Genomic DNA, 17,497 nt, shown 5'->3' on the forward strand with positions numbered 1-17,497 from the left:
TAGCGAGATAAGATAAGTCAAAAGTTAACTCCCATTATTTATAGACAAGCCTATTCCGACTATAATGTAAATATTATATTAAAATATTAGACGCGGATATTTGCTACAATATAGAAACTAATTAACTACTAAATTAAGAGTATGAGTCTTAATTAATTACAAATGTAGAATAATAAAATAATAAATATGGTTAAGCTTAAGCCTAATCTGTAAATTATTTATTATATTAGTTAAGATTCATAATTCCGAGCGGATATTGGCTTCAAAGTAGAAACTAATTAACTAATTAGAGTAATAGAATAATTAGTCTCAGCTGTGTAGAATGATATAATGACGGATACGGTTAAGCCTATTCTGTAATGTAATGTAAATTATATTAAAATATTAAGATTTTGTTCCGAATTTCATAATTTCGCGCGGATATTGGCTACGAACTAATTATCTACTAATTAGAATAAAAGACTAATTAATTACAGCTGTTGAATGACCGAATAATAGATTTCATTAAGCCTATTCTATTCTGTGATTTAAACTATATATTATATTAAAACATACAATATTAGCTAAGCCTTTGTCATTAACCCATATAAATATGAACAGTTTCTGTTTAACTATTCGCTAAGCCTTTGTCATTAACCCACGAGGATATTAGGCCTAATTTTTAATTAAGAAATCGGATTTTTCATGAAACTTTTAACCTTTACTAAAGTTTTTACAATAAACACAAACAAAATTTTATTATCGAAGAAAAAACTCCGAACAACAACTTCAGTATTTGGCAACAATAATAATACACGAGGTAGTTTTTGATTTCGACAAGTTCGTAGTTGGCACTCTTTTGGTGTGTGTTTTAACTTTTAAGGCACTTAATATTTTGAGTTTAATGTGTTAAGTCTTATTAACATGCACAGGAACATAAAAAAATCACTAAATAAAACTGAAAAACAAAATTAAGATCATATGACCATATTTGGAATGTTTATAGAAAAATAACCGAAAATAATACTGAAGTATCGGAGAAGGAGACTCGTTCAAAAATGAGTTTTTTTTTTTTTTTTTTTAAAGTATCAAAATGTAATTGTAAAAAAATCAGGGAGGGAAAGGGAAGTCAGTGACTCAATATTTTGACTTAAGTTTTAAACCGAAAACAAAAAAACACCCGATTTTTACCTTACGTTAATAAATTGGAAATAGGAACATTTTAAACGGAAAAATTATCGAAGAAAGAACTTTTTTCTTCATTTAAAAAATAAAAAAGGGGAAATGAGGATGGTACTTAACTGACAGTTAAGTAGCAGTACTTATCTGACAATACCATCGATTGTTTTTTTTTGGTCGTCCTTTAAAGGAAAAACAACTGGTTACAGAGAATATCAGCGGGTTCTCTGTGCAAGGATTGGCCGACTAAGAAAGCCAATTTATGAGCGTATTGACAAGGAGCGGGGACTCTGATGGTTCCTTGCCAATTGACGTACATGTGGGTCAACTTGTAAGCGATTCTCTGCATGTGATCAGGTTTCAAACCAGTTGTATCCTCAATAACATTGAAGAGTGTCGGAGAGACAGTACCCTGACGAATGCTTTGTGAGATCAGGTAGAAATCATATCTAAAACAGAAGAATTAAAACAAAACCACCAATTAAGTTCAAAGCAATAACAAGAAAGGTTTTCCCTGTTTGTATGAACCCGCTAATTAATGAAGAAATGATGAAAAATAATAATTACCGCTCCGGTTTGGTCACTTCGGTATCAACAATAGTCCCAGGCGGCGGATTATCATATTGTCCCCTTCCATTGGTAAAGAAACGCGTACTAATCCTCTTATTCACGACGACAAAAGCGAATCTAGGAACTTTGTTCCCTCCGGTAACATCGGCATAAGCAGCCAGCAACTGTTTCACCTCATACTCCTTGGCATACTCCAACTCTCCATCGGAAAGTCCGTCGCGATAAACGATAATCAAATCAGGCGTATCCTTATTAATTCCATGGTACTTCTTAAGCAAGATGACGAAATTGGCCCTCAACTGGGAGGACAATTCCTCCCGATTATTATGGAAAGCCACTCGACTCGCCCAACAGGTGAATAGTTCATTCATGGAAGCAACGAGTCCGCCGACCGATCTCCCTTTTACCGAGGAATCGTGGTAAGTATCAATGCCCAAAATCATGGTCCTTTGTTTCAAAGGAATGGTCAGGGCCCAAGCCTCCCCTCCTAACTTGCAATTAATCTGAATGGCGATTTTAGTCGCCACTGACATCAACATTTGTTTCTTCGATAATGTTCGGCTTACGACGACTTGAGAAGGAACTGTTAAAAAAATGGTTAATAATTGACGAGGTTAATTTAATTAACTTAATTAAATTAAATAATGACCAGGGCATTCGATGCAACAAAGTTTCTTGATGGCGTCATAACGATCCGCTTTGTTATTTGGCACAATGGCCACGATAAGGGTGGCGCCCATTTTAATCGCGTCTTTGATAGCGTTGAGGAATGACGTAGTTCTGTCGTCACTGACGCTCATACTAAAATAATTAAAAATTAAATTTTATTATTAATTAATTATTAATTACAATTAAAAGTATAAGATAAAAGTTTTTGCAGACGCGACGCGAATACTACAAATTAAAAATTAAGTACTATTAATTAATTAAAAATCAATTAAATTACATTTTTGGAGCGGCGACATTCATCTTCATGGGTCCGCAAACCCTCTTGAACGTCTCGTACAACTCCTCGCAATTAGGACGATCGCGTTGAGTGGAAATCATGGCGAACTTGTCCATATGACGAGGATTATGCATGGGCTTACTCCTCATGTCCTTTCCGAAATCTCCGTCTTTGGCTGTGAACTCCGACCTTCCTTAAATAAATTAAATAGAAAAATTAATTAAAATAATTCACTTACTGTCGCTAGCCCTGAACCGACGCTAAGGGACCTTCTTTTTTGTTTCAAATTGGTTTTCTTTTGTGGCAATTCTAATATGGTTTCCTCCAAGATATCCAGTTCTTCCAGCGAATCCGCACCGACGCTGGTATTAGCAGGCTAGGAAATAAGACAGGTTTACGGGTCAAAAACCAGTTTATTAATAGCTTGGAATGAATTATTATGGGATAATGGCTCAGCTTTGAAATCTAGCTTTTTTTTATTGGACTTTAAGGAAAAACAAAGACCCAAATTGGACCCGAAAGCTAATTTTGGGGATTTTGCAGGACCCCAAGTTTACCCGACTCCCAAAAATCTGGACGTTTCCATCTGGCCAGTTTTCTTCATTTCATAAATTAATTTTTATTCTAATCTAATCAAAGTAGGTGAAAATAGGCCAAAATAAAATATTAAGGATCTTACTTCTTGGAATTCTAAATTAACTTCATCAATAACCTTCTGCTTTGCCAGCTCCAGTTTTTCGCTGAAACATTTGGCCTCCAATTGAAATTTTAAGGCTTTTTGAGTTTCCTCAAAGAGTCTCATATTTAACTCTTCTAATTTTAATTTGGACATTCGGACCTTATTTTCCAATTCTGCATTTTTCTTCATTTCATAAAATAGTGAGGTGAATTAATTTTTATTCTAATCTAATCAAAGTAGGCGAAAATAGGCCAAAATAAAATATTAAGGATCTTACTTCTTGTAATTTCAAATTCCTTTGAAAATAGGTGCTGTTCTCTATTTCCGATTTTTCCAATTGTTTTTTGACATATTGAAAGTCACTTAGCTTAATTTTTAAATTTTCAATTACATGTTCATACTGGTCAACTTTTTCAGCTTTATATCGCAACATGTCTACGTCGTCCCTAAGAGGTACAACCATCTCCGCGCATTTCCTTAACTTTTCATTTTTCAGTTGCAAATTTTTTAGTTCTTTCCTCAAGACCTGGACTTCCGCCTTGGACTTTCCCCTTGCAGACGCGACGCGAATACTACAAATTAAAAATTAAGTACTATTAATTAATTAAAAATCAATTAAATTACATTTTTGGAGCGGCGACATTCATCTTCAAAGGTCCGCAAACCCTCTTGAACGTCTCGTACAACTCCTCGCAATTAGGACGATCGCGTTGAGTGGAAATCATGGCGAACTTGTCCATATGACGAGGATTATGCATGGGCTTACTCCTCATGTCCTTTCCGAAATCTCCGTCTTTGGCTGTGAACTCCGACCTTCCTTGAATGATTTTTTCTTGGGGGACTACGCGACCTTTTAGTTGCAACGGTTCGCTCCTGTAACTGATCCCCCACTTTTCCATATCCTCTTTTACCTGAATAATTAAATTAAATTAGTTAAGAACGCGACGCGCCAATTAAAATTTGACAATAATTTACCTTAGCGTTGGTAAGACAGCGGTTCATGAAACTCTTCAGCATTTCAACCCGACTTCTTGGTCCGGGACGGGTAGTTTTAGCGACTTCTCTCATCAAATTGAAATCGCTTCTCATGTTGTCAATTAAACCAGTCATGACGCACAGTTCGGGAATCAGATAAACGGGATCTTTAGCGCCCGAACGAAAATCTCGTTCTTTAGGTCGACAAATAATCAATGGTTGTTGAAGATCACGAATGGTAATATCGTATTGCTACAAAACGCAAAAAAGATACGATTATTTCATACAACTTTATGAACACTGATTTCCCTAGTTTTCCACGTTCCCCCCCCGACTTGTATGAACCTTATTATAAAGCCTGCTTTGAGAATTCCTCACCTTCTTGTAGTCCTCCACGTAACTGATCAATGCGGTCTTCCTCGTTTCGAACGTATCAGTTGGACACTTGGTGCTGTCAAAATCATCCAAGGAGTAAGTCTTATTGTTGTAAGACGTCATGACAATGCAACCGGCCAATTCCTTTGAGCAATTTTGAAGGTAATTGTTCTTATCTCTAGCGTAATGTTGGCGGAGCTGTTGCAAAACAGTGTCCATGCGAACGACCTTGTGAATCACGTCAACAACCATCAACAGGCTGTTCTCGTACATGCGAATGGCGGTCAAAACCCCAGGCCATAGTTCAATCCTGAAAAGAAAACGGGCCATTCAACTAATCCCAAGGTCGCCACCGCAAACTAAAAAGGTTCTTACTTGTATTGTACAACTGGAAGTGCCGCTTCTTTATCAAACATATTACGCCCCATGGCGACAAAACCCATATGCAAAAAGTTCTTTCTTTGCTGAGTATTCGTTAGACGCAACACTTCGGGGTGACGCCCATTCAACTCCCCAGTATGCTTAACGGTGATCTGAATGTTCTCGTCATCCGTTCTACGTTTGGACCATAAAATCATCTCCTAAACACAAACGAAAACCATTATTAAAGAAACCTAGCGGGACAAAACTAATCGTAATATTTTTCCCCAGAGTTTTCCACCTGTGACGTTTTTCCCCCCCATATAATGTTCCGAATTCCCCCCGAGTTTTCCCCCATATAAGGCCCCGAATTCCCCAATGACTTACATCCTTTTCAAGACGAGTGGTTGTTTTCAGATCTTCCATGCCATCAAAAACGAAACTTCTTCCAATAGTGTCCAAATGATCAAAGAGCATGGCTCGAAGCATTTTTGATGATTCAATTGACGGACTAAAGTCCACGCGATACTGATAGAAAATGAAGTCGGATCCAAAGGCGGACGTGACTTTGACGTAGTTGGTAAGAAGATCAATGGGGGATCCCTGGGTTCCTCTTTTATCAAGGCAGCTCGGAGGTCGGCAATGAACCTCGTCCTTGGCGGGTGGGCGTCCTCTCATGGCGCCGCGGCCACCTGGTTGGCCAACTGTAACTGCCTCCATACCAGTGGTGATGGCTTGGAACGAGGAGGTGGCGGCGGCGGCCCCATCTGATCTAGCTTCTGACGTCACACCTCGATGGAGGGCGCGTCCAGCCCCCGCTGGTTGAGGGGGTTGGGCAACAGGGGGGCGAACTACCGCCGGGAATTGGCTGGCCGGAGTGGTAATTGCGATAACGTCCGTTGGACGTCTGGCTGGTTCGGGTGGTTTTTGACCCCTGGCACGTCCGCGGGCGTGTGCTCGCGACCTTCCGACAGGGTTGTCTGAATCGGCCATTTTTCTACAGGATTTAAAGTTAATTTCACAGTGGGTTCATGCAAGGAATACCGATTTCCCCGACAGGTTTTCCCCCATACGTTTGCCTAAGTTTAAAACGTTTTTCCCCCATAAATAGAGTAATGAAAAGGGGAGTGTTCTTTAATACTTGAGGCAACCACCTCAGAGCAGACTTAGTCAAACCTCACAAATTTCCCTGAATTTTACTAAAAATTCCCGAGTTTTGACTAAGTTTTAGTCAACTATTTATTTCCCTGAGTTTTCCAGGTTTGTATGAACCCTGTTACCTTACAAGCCTTTTGTTGAAAAAAATAAAATAAAACGAGTCTACATAAATTAAATTAATTTTAAACTTCTTAAAACAAATTAAAGATTATTCATATTGATTAATTAAATAGTTCAAAATAAATTAAGTTCTAGTTTCAGTTTGAGTTAAATTAAGTTCTAGTTTCAGTTTGAGTTAGAGCTAAGTTCAAACAGTTCTAGTTCCAGTTTGAGTTAGAGTTAGAGCTAAGTTCAAACAGTTCTAGTTCCAGTTTGAGTTTGAGTTAGAGTTGGAGCTAAGTTCAAACAGTTCTAGTTCCAGTTTGAGTTTGAGTTAAAGTTAGAGCTAAGTTCAAACAGTTCTAGTTCCAGTTTGAGTTAGAGTTAGAGCTAAGTTCAAACAGTTCTAGTTCCAGTTTGAGTTTGAGTTAGAGTTAGAGCTAAGTTCAAACAGTTCTAGTTCCAGTTTGAGTTTGAGTTAGAGTTAGAGCTAAGTTCAAACAGTTCTAGTTCCAGTTTGAGTTTGAGTTAGAGTTAGAGCTAAGTTCAAACAGTTCTAGTTCCAGTTTGAGTTAGAGTTAGAGCTAAGTTCAAACAGTTCTAGTTCCAGTTTGAGTTTGAGTTAGAGTTAGAGCTAAGTTCAAACAGTTCTAGTTCCAGTTTGAGTTTGAGTTAGAGTTAGAGCTAAGTTCAAACAGTTCTAGTTCCAGTTTGAGTTTGAGTTAGAGTTAGAGCTAAGTTCAAACAGTTCTAGTTCCAGTTTGAGTTTGAGTTAGAGTTAGAGCTAAGTTCAAACAGTTCTAGTTCCAGTTTGAGTTAGAGTTAGAGCTAAGTTCAAACAGTTCTAGTTCCAGTTTGAGTTAGAGTTAAAACCATGAATAAAGAATAAGCCGCGTGAGGAAATTCGTTTTAATGCTGTAGGATTATACTCTGTTGTCAGTACGCGCAAAGGTAGATCTCTAAAAACGCAGCTTTGTAAGTGCTGACAAGAGACAAAAGAAATCACGATCTAAAAACCCCGAGATTTCAATCCGTAAAATTAGAATTTCCTTTGTCTAATGTCAGTACGCACTAACCTAGGCTTAGCTTTACGCGTGTTGGCGACCGAAGCTGGAACCGAGTAATTCTGACAATAGACCACGTGGAGCTAAGTCCTAAACCTAACTGGCTTCACTATTCGTTATCAGAAATCTTCTATAACTTAATAATTAAACATTCATTACATACCTTCAACGTTGTTATTCGTTATCTAAGAAATGGAAGCCGAAAATATTCGACACGACTTAACGCGTACAGTTGAATCCGTTCTTTACTTCTTTGTTCTTCTTATCTCGACTCTGGCGCGTTTACGACGTTATACGGGCACGGCGCAAAGAAGATACACGCGTATATTTTCTTTGCACGGCGTCAGTGTCTTCTCTTTATAAAGCTAGCCAGCGCGGGATCACTGACAGCGTCACGTGTAACCGAAACGGGTGAGATCACGCCCCCTCCCCGGGAAACAGTTGTCTCGTGATGCGCGCGCAGTACTGAAAACACAACCAAACAGTTGATTGGTGGATATTTCCCGCTCATTCTCAACCGCGTATTTTAAAAATTATAATGCGATATTTAGAAGTTTAAATAACTATTTATTTTTTATTTTCACCAAAATTGCTCAGATGAACGTTTAATTTATAAAAATAATGATTTTTTAAGCCTAAAAACATTTTAAAAAGTCAACTTTTACTGGCGATTTTGGGTAAAACTAAAAAACCAATGAAAACTCCGGGAATTTGGCGCCTCTTTTAAAAACCGCAACTTTCAAAAGGAGTACATAAAGGTATAAACATAACAATATATATATTTAAAATTCAAATAAAAAACAACGAATATTCACTGTAGAGGTAAGATAACTAAGATTCTAACACAATAAACGTTTTTCCAAAACCACATAGCTAAGCCTAATTTATATTCAATATCTATTTGGTGCACATCATTCCAAGGCGTTTCCAAGGTAAAATTTTTAAAATTGTCGGACTAAAATCCACGCGATACTGATAGACGATGAAAGCAGAAAGTAGAAGAAGAAAGGCGGACGTGACTTTAACTAACGTAGTTGGCAAGTAGATCAATGGGGGATCCCTGCTTTCCCCTTTATCAAGGCAGCTCGGCGGTCGGCAATTAACCTCGTCCTTGCGGGTGGGCGTTCTCTCATGGCGCCACGTCCATCCGCCTCCATACCATGGTTATGGCTTGGAATATGGCCTCATCTGATCCAGTTTCTGATGTAACACCTCCTCGATGGACGGTTTAGGGGGGTTGCGCAACAGGTGAGGGTGGGGGGGGGGGCGAACAACGGCCGGGAATTGGCTAGCCGGAGTGGTAATTGCAATAACGTCGGTTGGACGTATGGCTGGTTCAGCTGGTTTTTGACCCCTGGCACGTCCGCGAGCTCTTGACCTTCTTAGCTTTACGCTGGTGACAACCGAAGCTGAACCCGAGTAACACTGACAATAGACCACGTGGAGCTAAGTCCTAAACCTAACTGGCTTCACTATTCGTTGTCAGAAATCTTACATAACTAAATAATTAAAAATTAATTACATACCTTCAACGTTGTTATTCCTTCTCTAAGATATGGAAGCCGAAAATATTCGACAAGACTTAACGCGTACTGTCCACTTGAATCCGTCCTTTGTTCTTATCTCGACACCACCGAGTTACTCGCTGAGTAACTCGGTAGTGTCGAGATAAGATCATGGATGTACTAATAACTATCGTTACTGGATAAATTACTGAGCCTGAAACGCGGCCATTGTTTTTCCTCCATAACCCCTAGCGCCGGCTGGCGAGAAAAGTACGAACTTATGACCGGAAGTTCTTCGATGGGACAAACAGTAGTCTTTTCCGGTCTTTGTTCATTGGCTATATCGCGTTACGTATTTACATTTTTTCCCGCCAAGTCGTGAACAGCAGACAGCTACAAATTTCAGCCAATGAACGACGACCGGAAAAGTCTACCGTTTGTCCCACCGTAGAACTTCCGGTTGTTTTTAACACCCGATGCCTCCCCACCCCCCTACGATTTGGTAGCCAAAGCGCGAGCTTTTTTCAATGCACGGTGGAAGGTACGAGAGATTTATCCAGTAACGATAGTTATTAGTACATCCATGATAAGATCAAAGAACGGATTCAACTGACCGAACGCGTTAAGTCTACGGTTCTACACTAACGGCGTCCGTGTCTTCTCTTTATAAAGCTAGCCAGCGCGGTATGACAGCGTCACGTGTAAACGAAACGGGTGAGATCACGCCCCCTCCCCGGGAAACAGTTGTCTCGTGATGCGCGCGCAGTACTGAAAACACAACCAAACAGTTGATTGGTGGATATTTCCCGCTCATTCTCAACCGCGTATTTTAAAAATTATATACGTTATTTATCAGTTAAAATAACTATTTCTATTGTCATTTCCTCCCAAATTGTTCAGATGTAGGCCTACGTTTAATTTATAAAAATAATAATGATTTTTTAAAGCCTAAAAACACTTTTTTTAAATCCAACTTTTACTGGCGATTATGGGTAAAACTAAACAACCAATGATAACTCTAGAAATTTGGCGCCTCTTTTTAAAACGGCAACTTTCAAAACAAGTACGTAAAAATATATTTAAAATTCAAATAAAAAAAAACAACGAATATTCACTGTAAATGTAAGACTCTAAAACAATAAACCATAAACGTTTTTCAAAAACCACATACCCTTAAAACTAACCCATAAATAAATGCAAATAGCTAAGCCTAATTTATATTCAAAAATGTATTTTGCGCACGTCATTTCCAAGGAGTTTCGCGGCCTACAAAACAATGGAAAACAGAAACAACAGTCTATCACGTGCAACTCTCGTGAACACATCAATAAACCCAGAATGTAGCGCTAAATAACCATAGACTTATTACAGAAACCCTAAAGCTAGGCCTAGGTTTAAATGACGAAATTGAAAACCATAATTAACAAATACATTTTGAGGAAGCTAAAGAACCGGTTGATTCACAGCCCCGATCGTGTTTTTTTTTAACAAATTACGTCATAACCATGCAGCTCGTTGTTTTAAAACTTTCCAATGACAGGCCATTTCGGCGCGTAGTTACCAACCAAGCAAGCTAAAGTAATAGCGTAGCATAAACCTCTAAAACGGTTACGCAAAAATCCATAATCCTTTGCCAAGTTAGTGTGGTATTTTTGGAAGCAAGAATGGATCAATAATACTGCCCTTGAAAACGCCAGGAAGACTGTGGGCCTGTGACGGCACTAGAGAGAGGTCTTTTACCGTTTCCACGGCCACCCTAGAGTCGTAGACTATGGGAGTATGGCCCCGTAGACGTTTGTGTGTAGTGAAAAATCCATAAAATCGGCCTGAACAAACAATTACTATTAATTCGAAACGGGGATTCCTCAGAAGTTCACCTGACCTTACGTGGTGTTAGTTAGGCTTAGCGACAACGAAATTTGAAATAATAATATATAATTCTAAGAAACAATAGGCGGTGTTAAGGGGGGAAGTTAGTAATATGAGTCAAGGGGGATTTGAAGTTACTAATTCGGAATTAAAAACGTTCAGCACCACCAGACATTCGGGTCCGGGAGTTTCGTTGCACAAACGGCTGCGAAGGATTCAATTGTTTGCTAGAACACCCTAGACGGGCCATATAACCCCCCAGCAAGTTATTATTACCGCGGCGTCACATGGAAGTGCGAGTTCTTGTAGACATCTTTCGGACATAACGGTAAGTTTGACCCCCTTTATTTCTGACCTCTGCTTTCAAATTCACGAAACGAAATTTTTCAACTTTACACGCGGGGTTTTTTGTGCGCAATGACATTTTAACTATAATTAGTAGTAGGTACTTAAACCATTACTAACCAATAAGTGAAACCGTAATTTCATGAATTTCCATGTTTTCCCATGACCCCTTATTTGTAGAAAAATTAAAGATAATGTTGGATGGTGTGCTAATTAATGACTAACGCGTGAAATCATAATTCCATGACTTTCCATGACCACTTATTTATAGACAAATTAGAGATAGTTGGTAAGGCTAAAAATTACTGATGCCAAAATTAACACTATAATTACTTTAAAATTAAAAATTACCGAACCAAAATATGATTCAACGAGAAATTCCCTCACTTTTAAAATTTAAAATTTTTCAAAATCACCTGACACATTGCCGACTGTACAAGTGTAGGATTTTTTAACGTTAAAGGCAGCATGACAAACACTCCTTCCTACACACCTGCGGTATAGCGGAAATTTTAAATTTCAGTCGACCTAGTCACCTTTACTTGCTAAACAGAAAATTCACGATTGGGGTTTTTTTTTTTTCATTCTTATTTGGAAGTAATCGTGGCAAGTATAGTTTTAAAATTATCGATACTGAATAATATTTGAATAATTAGGCCTATTACAAAGTAAATAGGAGTCGTTTGAAATGATTAAGGATGATAACATAAGGTTTTTGAACTATAAAGAGCTTAATTTGCATAAAAATTTGTTTTTAAATTTTGCATTTTAACCTCAAAGCAAGCCCCCTAAAGTGTGACAAAATTTTGCAATGAAAACTATCGGAACTACATGAAATATCCATGGGTAGCCGAAACAGCTGTTGTGAAATTTTTTAATTTGTTTTTTGTACAGTCGGTGCATGCACCTGAGTACCACCACTCTTATCATAACTATGCCATATGTTCCCCCTGAATTATCAACGTCAAGTACTATAGTATAGGTCTGCCATGAAATAGACGAACGACAAAGACTAACTAATCGATTTTGGTTGGTTTTAGGACGCAGGTCTCTCTAAGAAATCTAGGAGTAGACGACTAGCAATTTAGTAGGTGGGTTGTCAACCCCCGTTCAAAGACCCTTTATAACGCTATGTTATATAGTAACCCTAACGAGTAAGGGGACTTTTCGGAGAGAGCCCAAAAATCAACCACTCCTTTCGAATTCCAACCAAAAAGTGTCATTTTATTCTTCTTAAAATATTTTGTACATGTTTTCAATATGAAAGGGAAAACCCGTGCTTTATCGTGAATATTTTCGTAGCTATCCAGGTGTAGGGGTAATAATTCATACTGGCTTGGCATGCAAGAAGTAAATACGAAATTATAAGTATGATATATTTTTTTTTTCGTGGTCGTTACACCTTGGACGGTGGAACCTTTTTTTAAAAGGTCAATATTGAAGGAGAGGACGTTTATTGACATTTCGTTTAATTACTCGGCCCCTAATTGTTGTAACCCCAATTATTAGGTATCGTTGGAAAGCTAAGAAATAGGGCTATAACATACTCAATGGACATCCCCGTATCTCGCATAGAACCAGAGTTAAATGGTGTCGTGTAAATAAGCTCATGTTGACGCTATGGAGAGGACGTTAATTAACATTTTCCTTAATTACTCGGGCCCTAATTGTCGTAACCCCAATTATTTAGTATCGTTGGAAAGCTAAGAAATAGGGCTATTACATATTCAAAGGACATCCCCGTATATCTTATAGAACCAGAGTTAAAAGGTGTTGTGTGAATAAGCCCACGTTAAGGCTATGGAGAGGACGTTAATCAACATTTTGCTTAATTACTCGGGCCCTGATTGTTGTAACCCCCAAGGTATTAGATATCATTAGAAAGCTAAGAAATGGGGCTATAACATACTCAAAGGACATCCCAGTATCTCTAGTAGAACCAGAGTTAAAAGGTGTGGTGTAAATAAGCCCACGTTAAGGCTATGGAGAAGACGTTAATTAACATTTTGCTTAATTACTCGGTCCCTGATTATTGTAACCCCCAAGTATTTAGTATCGTTGGAAAGCTAAGAAATAGGGCTATAACTTACTCAAATTACTTCGCTGTATCTCTTATAGAACCAGAGTTACAACAGTGCAAAGACGTTAAGTCAAAATTTCGAAAGTAAAAGGTTACAGATAAACTTATTAGTAAACCTAAAAAAAATCAAAAAACAAGACGTGCAAGCCCATATTTATTCCTTCACACTAAATCCATAATTCAAGTCCGATATACTGCACTGACGCGACAAAACAAGACGTCCAAGGACAGTTTATTAACCCCACAATTACTACTTAATATTTTTCAGATCAAAACAACAGCAACAACAAACACCAAAACCTAACTACCAGCACCTAAACTAAACTAAAAAAACCAAAATGGCGGACGACTGTAAAACACCCACAGCACTAATAACACCGGTAACACCAACATCACCTCCAATTCTTACTACAACACCGGACAAACGTGAAAAACTCTGGATAATCCCAATATTCCCGGGCCTTGGCCTAATCCTGGGTATCATCGCGGGAATGTGCGCTAGCACTTGCACCCTTTTTCTAAAACTAATACCGGATCCAAACCCAATGATGTTCCTATTCACGCGTAGTTTTATACAACTAGTATTCTTTGTTCCATTGGGTATCAAAGAAGGTATCACGTGGAACGCTCATAAAGGGGAGTGGCTACCATTACTAGGCCGTTGTTTCTTCGGTTGGGGGGCAATAGCCTGTTTATATTTCTCCTTAGAAATGATACCGTTAGCAGACGCCACGACAATCGCTTTTAGTTCCCCGGCATTCGTTGGTATTTTCGCGTTCGTCTGCTTAAAAGAACCGTGCAGTTTATTGCACGGTATAATAGTCGCCATTGCACTCTGCGGAGTGGTACTAATAGGCAAACCAACGTTTTTATTTGGCGGCAATCACATCGCGACCGAAGAGATACAACGATTAGAGGGTTCCCTATTAGCCCTAACATGCGCCATTGCCCAAGGCTTAATGTACGTTTCCTTACGTAAAATAAGGCATACTAGCTCCATTTTTATCGTTCTGATTTTCTCCCTTTTTAGTGTCTTAGCTAGCGCGGTTGTTTTCCTAACCCTAGATGATTTACGATACCCCCAATGTGGTCTGCACGGTGTTTACATGGTTATGGGCGGGTTGTTCAGTTGCGTGGCGCAATTATTTATTACAATCGCTTCAAAGTTAGAGAACGCGGGTCCCTTGAGTTTAGTTAGAACCGTTGATATATTTATGGCGTTTATTTATCAAATATCGTTTTTCGGATTGTACCCGGCATGGAATAGTATCTTAGGGGCCGTTATTATCTTCGTGAGTGTTACAGTTATTGGTTTAAATAAATGGTATCAAGAAAAACCGGAGTCTTTTGAACCCTTAGAGAAGTTGCTTTGTTTTTGTCGTACTAGTAAAAAGATCGGGGTGTGTCGACAACATCGAAATTCGGAACAAGTAACTCTTACCGATTTAAAAGTTTAACTTAAAATATTACTTAGGTTTAAGTAATTAATTTAATTAAATAGTATTATTATTATTATTATTATTATTATTTTTAGTGCACTAAAAGGGGGGGGGGGCGCTAGATAATTAATTCCCCCCCTAACCTCCGTTTCTTAACTAACTTTAAGCACATGCGCTGCAGCGTTGCCAGAAATTTGTTTTATTAGAGTATCCATTCTCCATTCTCCAGTATGCAGGTTTCAGAACTGAATCGAACAGAATCGATTTTATGCTATTCCCTATCGCCGGAAGTTAGGCTTATCCCGGAGAGTAACGACGGGAAGAAATTCGTCTGTCGTCTGCTGCACTAAATTTTGTTTCGTCTTTGTAGCAGACGACAGACGAATTTCTTCCATCCCAATACTCCCCTCTTCGAATCCCGAGATAAGCCTAATTACCGGAAGTTAGGCTTATCCTGGAAGAAATTAGTCTGTCGTCTGCTACACTAAATTTTGTTTCGTCTTTGAAGCAGACGACAGACGAATTTCTTCCATCCCCCTCTTCGAATCCCGAGATAAGCCTAATTTCCGGCGACAGGGAATATTCTATAAGCTTAATTCAGTCCCTTGTTGATAGCGGTTGAATTGCGCACGTCACAAATGACTGGCAACACTTTTTTTACAAGTATTTGCATACTAAGTATACGCGATTCCATATCAAAAAGCAAATCAAGCAAGTGCGAAGTTTTATTTATTCCCCCTATCGCTAGTGTTATTAACTTCACAACAAACTATGTATGATACAGAGGAACAAATATATTGCCATTATTTTTAATACTGTCACAGTTTCGATGTACCTTATTATTATTTAAAAACCCCCCAAATCTCATTTTGCCAATTTAAATGTACTTATGACTTAAAAATGTGATGTTTTTATAAAAACAATGCAATAGAATGATATTATAACTAGGCCTATAACTATAACTAATGAAGAAAATAATGTGGTATTTTTGTAAGATAGGCGTCAAAAAAGAAAAATAACTATATTCTTTGTTGTATTAAAAAGAATATATCAAACGTTAAAAGTGTGTTATCTTATTTGGAGAGGGAGTTATATTTGACTTTAGCAACTTGTTAACATTTTTCACTTCCCGCTGTTTACAACTTGCCCTCAACAATCAACACAAAGTGACAACAAAAGAAAACAGAGCAGATAAAAGATTGGAATTTTTCTTCCCCCGTTCAAGGTCATTTCTAACATTTTATAAAAACAAGTTACTGCACGTTGTCGACTTGTCGTTTATGGATTAAATAGATTCGCGATGGCGAAGTTTGACGCGTATTTATCGAGTTTTATTTGGACTAAACTATTTCCGTCTATAATAGTCATAACAATTTTGATTTGTCTTTGGTTAAAACGTAAAACTATCCGATTACTGTACAAAAATTGGCTACAAACTAAAGATTGGCCTCACAAATTCGACGATTTAAACCCAACTTATAAAGAAAATTTATTTTCGCGTCTAAAATTGGTTAAAAGTGGCGACTTTGATTTAAGGAACCGAGGCTTAGTAAGAATTCTAGAGGTAGGCGTTGGACACGGAAAAAACTTTCAGTATTTACCTTTAAATTGTCAGTTGATTGTTGCCGAACCAAACAGGTTTACGAGACCGGAATTTACGCGTAATTTAAAAAGGTTTCCTTTAGTTAAATTAATTAAATACGTTGAAACAACGGCGGAAAACTTGAGCTCGTTACAAGACAACAGCGTAGATATCGTGGTTGCATGCGGATGGCATGCGGATGCCTTTGTACCTGCGAAATGGGAGTCTCTCTAACGGAAATTTCCCGCGTTTTACATCACGTGAGTACAAAAACCCTATCATATTGTTGGAAATTATTCATCTGTCAGATGCACGTGCAAATTGGCGGTAAAAACAGTATAAGAGCCAATCATATTGTCCGAAATGATTCATCTGTCAGATACGCGTGAAAATTGGCGGCAAAAATCAGAAGTTCATTATTAGAAGTGTACAAGTATATATTTATTATTACAGAATGGAATATTCGTTTATATGGAACACACGATAAGCCCTGAAAAAAGAATTAAAAATTTATTAATAAAATTAATAAATCCTGCATGGAAATTCATATATGGCTGCAACATCTCTCATAATTTACCTGTAAACCTCAGAAAACATTTTAATAGCGTCTGCTACGAAGTTATCAAAAACCATAATTACTTTTTAGACACAATTATAGTCGGGAGCGCTATGAAATAAATAATTATTTTTAATTAAAAAAAAACTGACGCAAAAATATTACGCAATATTTGTTTATTTGCTTAAATGTTTGTTTTTTTTTCTTCTTTTTATAATGTTGACTGTACATTATTTTAAATGAATAATTATATTTTATGTGAAAAAACACATTCATACTGGATCTTATCATTAAACATCGTTTTTTTTCATCTATCACAAATATTGTATGATCTGGCACTCACTATATTAATTAATTATATATTCAATTTTATTTTATTTTTTATTTAAAATGCATTATGTTTAATTAATTAATTAATAAATAAATAAGTAGATAATTTGCCTGTTGTCATCATATTCATATTAGGGCAACATTTTTTCTAAATTTTGGAGTTGAAATATATACATTTATTGAATTTTTTACCATGTTTATTTTTCACTTAGAGAAAGATATTTTAAAGGGGTAAGGGGGGTCAGAGGTCAATTATGGTGTGGTTATACATATTTAATCGCGATTAGTCTAATGTCCTTTATATTTATCGGCGGGGGGGGGGGGGGGCTTTAAAATATGATAAAAATGGGGGTTTGTAAGGGGGGGGGGGTTTGTAAGGGGGGGGGGTTTATCGTATAAATGCTTAT

At 37.6% G+C, this 17,497-nt stretch overlaps 3 protein-coding genes across 5 annotated transcripts; 2 read left to right on the forward strand and 1 right to left on the reverse strand.

Annotated features, from left to right (window-relative positions):
* Positions 1–678: 678 nt before the first annotated feature.
* On the reverse strand, positions 679–16,358 carry LOC149615509 (piwi-like protein 1). 3 transcript variants are annotated; one of them, XM_089857617.1, is made up of 14 exons: positions 16,224–16,311; positions 7,548–7,849; positions 5,451–6,060; positions 5,079–5,284; positions 4,707–5,013; positions 4,329–4,580; positions 3,978–4,264; positions 3,631–3,925; positions 3,354–3,536; positions 2,944–3,050; positions 2,675–2,863; positions 2,378–2,529; positions 1,726–2,311; positions 679–1,607 (listed from the first exon to the last, which is right to left on the reverse strand). In XM_089857617.1, exons 3-14 carry the CDS (start codon positions 6,054–6,056, stop codon positions 1,343–1,345), a joined length of 3,435 nt encoding a protein of 1,144 aa, XP_089713743.1. In that variant the 5' UTR covers positions 6,057–6,060; positions 7,548–7,849; positions 16,224–16,311; the 3' UTR covers positions 679–1,342. The 3 variants fall into 3 exon arrangements, with proteins under 3 accessions (XP_089713743.1, XP_089713744.1, XP_089713745.1); XM_089857618.1 differs by lacking the exon at positions 7,548–7,849 and having other exon boundaries at positions 16,224–16,358; XM_089857619.1 differs by lacking the exon at positions 16,224–16,311 and having other exon boundaries at positions 3,631–3,904.
* LOC149615510 (solute carrier family 35 member G1-like) lies at positions 13,345–14,731 on the forward strand. The gene has a single exon (XM_089857621.1). The coding sequence runs from the start codon at positions 13,522–13,524 to the stop codon at positions 14,638–14,640; it is 1,119 nt and encodes a 372-aa protein (XP_089713747.1). The 5' UTR covers positions 13,345–13,521; the 3' UTR covers positions 14,641–14,731.
* Positions 15,760–17,194, forward strand: LOC149615511 (thiol S-methyltransferase TMT1B-like). The gene is made up of 3 exons (XM_089857170.1): positions 15,760–16,428; positions 16,513–16,540; positions 16,658–17,194. Exons 1-3 carry the CDS (start codon positions 15,923–15,925, stop codon positions 16,880–16,882), a joined length of 759 nt encoding a protein of 252 aa, XP_089713296.1. The 5' UTR covers positions 15,760–15,922; the 3' UTR covers positions 16,883–17,194.
* The last annotated feature ends 303 nt before the right edge of the window (positions 17,195–17,497 follow it).

This window comes from Phalangium opilio, unplaced genomic scaffold, assembly GCF_054372755.1.
Source record: "Phalangium opilio isolate 3A_F unplaced genomic scaffold, DU_Popi_V2 ptg000217l_1, whole genome shotgun sequence".
In the NCBI taxonomy this organism is placed as follows: Eukaryota; Metazoa; Arthropoda; class Arachnida; order Opiliones; family Phalangiidae; genus Phalangium; species Phalangium opilio.